General features: G+C 29.9%; 1 protein-coding gene across 1 annotated transcript; it reads right to left on the bottom strand.

Moving 5' to 3' along the window:
* Positions 1-1009: 1009 nt before the first annotated feature.
* On the bottom strand, positions 1010-4698 carry LOC107472669 (uncharacterized). The gene is made up of 4 exons (XM_052256636.1): positions 4550-4698; positions 4325-4450; positions 2167-2835; positions 1010-1847 (listed from the first exon to the last, which is right to left on the bottom strand). Exons 3-4 carry the CDS (start codon positions 2772-2774, stop codon positions 1160-1162), a joined length of 1296 nt encoding a protein of 431 aa, XP_052112596.1. The 5' UTR covers positions 2775-2835; positions 4325-4450; positions 4550-4698; the 3' UTR covers positions 1010-1159.
* Positions 4699-8836: the final 4138 nt, after the last annotated feature.

Raw genomic sequence — 8836 nt, 5'->3', positions numbered from 1 at the left:
GTAAATAGAGAATTATAGTATTAATATTCACTAATATTATTATCTCAATATAATTGAGATGATCCATATATATTTACTACTATTATATGTTGCAGTGTACATTTATAATAAAAAGAGAGAAAAATGTTTGTATATTAGTATTATGTATGTAACCTTTGTCTCAGCCCATGCTTATCTATATACATATAAAAGGAATTTTTTTAAATAAATAAAATAAATATTAGAATTACTGAAATACGTAATTTTTGAAATTTTTACCATTTTTTACTTTTAAGCTTTATCTCGTTTACAATGTAAATGAGATCGTAATATCTCAACTTGCTGTCGCTCCAACCTTTACTTTTACCTTTTTCTTTGTGAACTAACTTATTTACCTTCGTCCGTTCACGAAAACGTGGGAACCCTTATTCATTTAATACTACACCCGGATACCAATGCAGCGCCTGTTACTCATTTGACAGTGTATGCGAGCCATACAGCGCGTTTCTTCCGGGAAACGACCTAACTTTAGCGCAATAACGTCTTTGATCCATGTCATAAAGATTCAACTAAATTTTTATGTTAGCTGTCGAAAGCCTAACACAATCCTTCTCCTTTATCCGGATTTGGGACCGGCTATGTACTACAGATGTAGCATTGGCAGAGTTGTTATAATTAATTAAAATAATATAGAAAGGGTAGCATCTTAGTAAATTTTTTCAGAAAAATGCAACACACTCATAAAAAAAAGTCTCAAGACTAAAGAAGATCTTCAAAATGAGGAGGCGACAGATGTTAGTGAATTAGTAAATGATCCTGCATTAACTAATAGAAAACCATGTCTTTTATAGTCACTCATCAGATATGTGACTATTTGAGCACTCAAACACAAACAATGTCTTTTGCTACTCTTTCCTTTTTCTAATTTCAGTTGTCATGTTTTACCCAATTAATTAGGATAATTGTGTTAATCTAAATGTTTGAAGAATCCTTCAATATCAACTATCAAATCAAAACCATTTTTTTCAAAGAACACTTGTTAAATTAAAAGGCTTTCTTCTTTTATATAGTTCTTACTTCTTACAATATTGAGAGTTGAATTCTCTTAACAACTTATGCTGTGCACTTTTTTCTTTCCAACTATTGACAGTTACTATTTTACATTTGCATTGTTCTCTCTTTAGAAAGAATGCCGGAAAGCTCTTCTAATCTTCCTACGAAACGGCCGGCATGCCTCAATGCTGAGGTCAACAGCTGCCGCAAGTGCCATGAAGATGGCAGCATCCTCGACGCAAGTAACGTGTCGCAATGCCAGCTGGACTAACGGTTTACTTCGTTTCCCTTCCCCTTGAACTCTACAGCTCATGACAAAGCCTCCGGCTACCGGAGTGAGCGCACCAAAGTCCCCACTGCTCTGTGGACTAGGTAGTGGACTTGCTGCAGTGTTTGCAGTCCGCATGTGTCTTTCAGTGTCTATGAAAAACTCGCCACCCTTTTCAGCACTTAAAAATATTTCTGACATGAGAAGTTCGCCGCCTTCCCGAGCCTCAGATAGGACATGGAATCTAAAGCATACAGAGTCTCGGAGGCCGCGTTCGCGCCAAGCTTCAAGCTTTCCCCACGGCTGCCAGCTCTCTGGTCTACAAGCGTCCGGACGAAGAATTAGCCAAGCTCCTGGGTTGGACCTTGCAACCCAATCACAACCTGAAGATGGAACAAAGGGAGTTGTTATGAAGGCTGCAGCTACAGCTGAGCCAGATAGATCATGTATCTTCACCTTCCACCCTTTTCTCTCTCGCCTCTCCATCTCCATGTCGGAAATCGTAGAACCACACCAATAATTGCTCAATGGCTCAATCTGGGAAACCCTGTCATTTCATAACTATCAAACATTTTATTAACAACAGAACAAATTTACTGAAATCTTCACATTTTGTATATTCAGATCCAACAGACACAAATAGTGAAGCTAACACACTACACTTTCCAATTAAGACTATTCCATTAGCAAAATGTTTGGGCTTTAAGTTCTTATGTAACAAATTGTAAATTAAAACTTTCCATATTCAGTAGTAATTTTGTAATATGTTAATTAATGAATGACCATTTATCATGCAACAAACTAGACTTTCAATTCATTCAGTATGATTTTGTAAATCATAAATGAATTTAAAATTTTGAGTTCACCTGTCCTTAGTAAACTTGACACTGAAGATTGGCTGCTTGATGGAGCCTTGAAGTTGAACAATCTGAGGACTCAATGTGGTAACATCTTCAAACTGGAATACATATCGAGGGTCGGGATCTAGCTTAACTCTTAAGTGTAGCTCGGCAACTGCCCGTCCGTTCTCCGGTTTCCTCTTCCCAATACCTATCCACCCACTAAAAAGAGTCAGTGGCTTTCCTTCTTGCCACTCAGGGCTTACCTGTATTTTAAAAATCCCAATTTGCTGCCTTTTGATGCCAACTCCACAATGGGAGCCCTTCCTACCTGAGAAAACAACAATCTCCAAACCAGCATGAGTATTATAGAAACAACCGGGAGCCAACAATGCTTTTAGATCAGATTCCTCAAGGTAAAAGCTAGTAGCAACATTCTCCACGTCAGGTATAGCTTCGGTAGAGGATATCAAGGGGACTGATGATGTTTGAACAGGAAAACCCCGGAGCCTTATCTCACAAACAAAAGGAGAAGGTGGCTTTTGAGTTCTAGATCTTCCGGTGCTTCCCTCAATTCCGGCACATCGTAGCCCAAGAGAGCCTATTGATAACCTAATGAAGGCCTGAGGATCCATATTTGTCACAATAATCTTCCCCCCATTGCATACAAACAACTACTTTCTAAGACCTCAATGTCTGTGAAATAGAAAGCACAGAATTTGGCTTTAAACAATTTCCATTAGACATCACTATAAGTTTGAGACATAACAGAAAGTAAAAATTTGGCTAACATTTACTCATGTCATGTTACACAAAGAAAACACACTTTACTTAGATCTTGAGATTCTATTATACAATCAAATTCTTGATGACTTGGTCACGAAGGTGAATAGTAGTTGAAGGTTATAAGCTATTAGAACTAAAGGAGGAAAAAGGAAAAAGACAGATAAACAAGAGCTTTTGGTAACATTAGAATTGAAGATCAACAACTGCAATTTTTGTTGTTCTGTTGAATAAGTAGCTGCTAATATCAGATAATTGGCCAGCGGCAAACCCTTAAATGGAGCTCCGATCCGCAATGGATTAATCATTGACTTGCCGGGATTAAAAATCTGATATTATTTCAAACTATATCTATCTTTGTGTTGCAATTGCAGTTATGATGTTGAAAGGGCAAACTTAAACAAGTATGTATTTGAACTTGTAAAAGGCTCACTCCTTGCTGACAAAGATATCAGCTTAAAAGCAGGAACTGAAAAAATCTTAGCCATAAGCACTAAAAAGAAAGGGAAGGGAAAATAAAAATGGGTAAAAGGATAATCAATGGTTGAGATACTTTTTGTATAAAGAAATTCGTTCTGCAGGAGTACTGTAGAACATCTCTTGTTCAGGTCAAAGTTTTCACAACTTTCTTCCACTTTAAGAAAAATAAAGATCAAACAGCAATTAAATTAGAGCAATGCACACTTGGTTGATGAAAAAGGTGCTAACAGAGTCAAATTATTGATTATCTGAAAGTTAAAATCAAAAGGATTTATCTGCATATCCTTTTCAGTTCAAGAACACACTGACAAAGACAACTAAACAAGTTAGATCAAATTTGATATTTTCTAGAGAGGCTTTACACCAACCAAGTCCTTATCTAACTATGAAGAATATTACAAATAGCAGGACAGAGAATCCTCCCAACATTATTCTCTTCAAAAGTTCAACAAAAAAAAACATATAACTTGCACGTCAAGGGACTGTGAATTCAGAATCACTCAACAAATCCAAGTATAAACTCTCATCACAAGAGGTAGTGAAATTGTGAACATGATAAAGGGTCAAGTGAAAATTCTAACACCACCCCATAATTGCATCAATGAAAAGAAAACGGCAACATGAAAACTAATTAAAGTAAACAACAATGAAAGAACAAAGACAAAAGTCAAAGCCATATATATATATATATATATATGAGACAAAAATGTACCAACAAATTGCATATATAACTTAGACAGTTGACAAATAATTCATCAAACTTGTACTCAAAGGAACCATAGCTAAAAGCTCAAAATCTATTAGCTCAATTTTCTCATTAAAAAAAATGAAAAAGAAAAAAACACCACAACAAAGAGATCATTAAGGCAACAATAAACACTGACAAAACCCAACTGAGGAAAAAAGGGGGGAAAAATCTCACCTTTTTGCAGTGTCCAAATTGCAAGTCTTTGAGTTTGAAATGGGTGATTGATTATTTGATCAAACAAAATTCAAGAAAACATTGAGGAGCATATCCATATCTATATTGATGGAGATTTTGTTGTTGCTGATGACAATAACAAAGGTATGATTTGTAAGCGCGGATCACGAGAAAACAATTATCACAACAATCACTGAGATATAATCATTTAATTTATTCCGTTACCGCAATATTTATCTTTCTTTTTCTCTTTCCTTTCTGTGTTTTCCTTCTTGTGTGGGGAGAAAGAAAGAGAGAAAATAATTTTACGCACTTTGCACACTATTTCTCACGAAATAGACGGAGAAAGTAAAGGAATCATAGTTGTCTTTTTCATTTTTGTTCCTTTCTAATTTCCTGCATAAATAAAGATATTTATTTAATTATTTTCATGTCAAATTTTTATCATTAAGAGATTGTGGATTCGAGTCTCTTATTTTTAATAAAAGAAAAAAAAAGTATGACAGCTGATTATTTTTATTTTTATAAGAACATTTATAGGTTGTTATCTCCGTATAAAGTTAATAATTAAAAATTATTAGATAATAATTTAGTTAAATATATTAAATTAATTAATAATTTTATATAAAAATAATTATACATAAATTTTTATTTATTTTTATTAAGATTTAATTTTTAAAATTTTTTATATTCTCTGATATTTTTTAATAAAATAAATTGATGATTAGTTTATGAATTGTTTGATCATTAAATTAATTACTCGATTAATATCAATTAGCTCTTGTATTAGGGTTTATCTCTTATTAAGATTTGATTAATATATGTCTTAAATATATATATTAAAATTATTTATTAAAATAGTGAGTTTAAAAAGTTTTATTAATAATAATGTTAACATATATTTTTAGTTATATGTTATCTACATGCATTTTATTAATAGTAACTACTCATGAAAATTGAATCCTAAATAGATATATAGCTTATAGTTTATTTATAGTAATATATGCCATGTTGATTAAGATATTACCAGTTGTGGAAAAGTTCTTAGTATTTATTGAGTGACAGTTGTACTTTGGGATAAACAAAAGCTTGCTTTGTAGTTTGGATTCAATTAAAAATCAAAATAAAAATAGATAATAATTTTGAGTGTAGGTGTATGGAATTGAGATAATATTATATAATTAAATAAAATTATTTTATTAAAATTAAATTAAATTTTTATTTATAAAATAAATTAGAATATCTTTATTTATGTAGAATAATTAAAATGGACAACCCCAATCCCCATAATGGTGTCAGTCTGTCAGCTAAATCACATCAAATTAGTTGCATTTTTTAAGTTGTTCTCTTCTTTTAAAAAATTAAAAACATATTGTAAAAGATTAAAATAATGAAACCAACACAGTATGAAGTATGAACACAAAGAACTTGAAACTTGGAATAATACATGAAAGACGAGTCGTCATAACTCATAAAAATATAAAACATTATCTTATTTAATTATGGTTGGAACTTGGAAAAAGGAAGAGAATGAAAGAAAGAACATAAGAAGAGAGGAAGGTCGTGAATACAGCTGTAACCAATAAAGAGTGCAACAACAAATCAAGTTTGGGATCGCTATCAGATACATGTGCTTCGTTTTCTTAACTTTTAAAACTCCTACAAAATACGGCTAAAATTTTTATATATGAATAATTTGAATGTAAAATACTAAAATATTTTACTATTGTGGTAATAGTACAAAATGTTATTGATGTTTTTAAATAATTTTTTTTAATTATGAAAGAATAAAACGTGACTGACGTTTTTAATAAAAAATATTATTTTAATTACCAAAACATAAAATATCGTTGATATTTTGTTAAAAAAATATTATTTTAATTGACGAAACATAAAACGTCAATGACATTTTGAAGATGGCTATAATAGTGTTTAACATACAGTTTGGTTCATCATAAAAAATTTCACTCATACTAATACAATATTAAAAAGAAAAAATTCACAAAATACAAATAAAATTTTCACAAAACTAATTTTTATTATTATTTAATAAATTTTTTAACAAAAAAACTGTATTATTTTAAAATAAAAAAATTGAGAATCTAAGTATTCCTTTCTTTTAAACAGAGATCGTTTTATCCTTCATAAAAATGGACAAAAATCACATTAGATGTTAAATCTAAATTTTCAGATGTGCCAACACAATTATTTGGTTTTACCCGTACTTATTTGTTTACATTTCTCGAACTAAATTTTTAAAGTTATCTATGAGACTCACATTATATATCAATTTAATTTCAATTATATTATTATTTTTTAAATTAATTTTTACACACCATAGCGGTACATACAAAAACACTCCAATACCGCCCTTAAACACAAAAGTGAAAGTATTTTTGGGAGTGTATTTGATTTAGCATGTAAAGCATTAAACGTACATTTACTTTTTTTTATTTGACTATTTTTTCTCCCACTAAATACAAGTGTAATTTTATAATCTAACTCATGTTTATTTAAAACTAAAAATTTTAATTTTTGTGTTCACTTTTTTTATTAGACCATTAATTAAAAAAATTAATTTTTATCTATCAAATCTATCATTTATTATTCATATGATAAATTTTGTTGCCTTTTTTTATAATGATTTTTCTCTAATTCTCTCATCGTCTTATTTTATTTTAAATTAAAATTTTATTAATTTCATTAAAAAAACTAAATTAAATAAAAAAATTAACATAAAAATAATATTAAAATCATAAATAATAAAAAATTATAGCTAAAAAAATATAAAAAATTACCGAAAATACTAAAAAAATATTAACATTTATTGAAATATCTAAAATAAAATAATAAAATAATATAAAATAATTATTTAAATTTATATTATTTTCAATAATTTTTTATCAAATTTATTTTGAGTAATATAATTCAAATAATATTTAATTTATTATAATTAATTTTGATATAAAAATTATCAATCATAAACTACAAGTACATTAATTTATTTTTAGTTAAAATCAATTTTATACAAACTTGTATTTATAAATTTCAATCCAAACATAAACATACATAATGTGTTATCTTTTAGTTGTTGTGTGGATGCAGGTGGATTTGAGAAGAATTTGGAGAAATTCACAGGAAGAGAAAAATATTAGATTAACTGAGATATCATTGACTTATCTATTAAATTTGAGTGACTAAATTAGATTTTATTATTTAAAAGGCTAAATTAAATATCTTTTCATAAAAATTATTTATTTTTTTAAATTATACTCCTTTTATTATTCAATCGTATTCTTTACGTAATTTTGCTTTTTCGGTTCTTTTTTCTCAAAGGCACTAACATTATCACACCACCATTATTAATTTTATCGAACTCATCATTCCACCAACCTAGTTAATCATCATCCCTGACACTAAAGTAGTTGGAATATCTAACTAAGAGTCATGAAAATTCAGAAATTTGAATGATTAACTTTCTTAAGTATTAAATTGTATATGCATTATAAATTTAAAACAAATAAATTTCTCCAAATAATTTAATATACTAATTTTTAATACAAACAGTAACATTTTAAAATATAAAAGAACAAAAAAATATAAAAAACAAGAGCATACAAAATACACCTAAAATTGTTCATTCCTATATTAAAAATAATGTCACTCTACATCTTAAAATCTATCCTATATTATTGAATCTCTGAACTGGTAATTCATAATATGTCTATGATATTGGCTCGAATTTAATTGCACCACTGATCCACTAAAGGTTCAACTGCAAAAAATAAACTTACATATTAGCAAAACTATTAACAAAAATAAACTTAATTATATTACCCATCTGTTTAAAGAACATCATTTTTATCTCAATCAGAGCTTTCGTTTTCTTTTTCTTTGAAGCATTTGCAATTTGTTTTTCCGTTTTTGAACTTAGTCTATTTTTAGGACGTCATCTTGTTCTCATCCGTGGAGGACTTTGAAGCTCGTTAATAGCTTCCAAGTTAGCATATTCGTGAGATAACGAACATTTTTCGTTACTTTTGGCTTTGTGTTCTTGCATCTTAACAATGGCATTATCGTAAGCGCGGTGCAAAATGGTAGCCAGCTCCTTAGATTCTCGTGTAAATTCACATATATTTTGTGACTGAAACACCAAATCGTCAAATCTCATGCTTCTTGGCTCCAAAAGAGGCTCGTCGTGGCTGCTCTTGATGTGTGTGTGCCTCCTCTTTACGTTCTTGCTCCATCATTCCAATATATATCTCGGTGACACTTTGTTTACTCACGCAAAACTTAACACGCTCAGAGAGTGACGGCATAATATCCCTCTTGACTCGAATAATAAGCACTGGCATTTTACTTCGGCTACTACACTATCATATGTAACCGTAAACTTGTTGAATATTGAGTTTGAAATTTGTTCTACAACTTCATATACCGTATAACATAGAGCGGAGTGTGTTGGTCTTGTTATACAATTCACCTTCCATCTGAATTATGTTTGGACTTCCC

The sequence above is a fragment of the Arachis duranensis genome, chromosome 2 (genome assembly GCF_000817695.3).
Source record: "Arachis duranensis cultivar V14167 chromosome 2, aradu.V14167.gnm2.J7QH, whole genome shotgun sequence".
In the NCBI taxonomy this organism is placed as follows: Eukaryota; Viridiplantae; Streptophyta; class Magnoliopsida; order Fabales; family Fabaceae; genus Arachis; species Arachis duranensis.
Note: the sequence above shows the minus strand (reverse complement) of the source record. Positions and strands in the feature narration are given on the sequence as shown.

Coding starts and splice junctions, on each gene's coding strand:
- LOC107472669 (XM_052256636.1), bottom strand. CDS start 2,774: ATGGATCCTCAGGCCTTCATTAGGTTATCAATAGGCTCTCTTGGGCTA. Junction 1,848..2,166: donor GTCAAGTTTACTAAGGACAG/GTGAACTCAAAA, acceptor ATGAAATGACAG/GGTTTCCCAGATTGAGCCAT.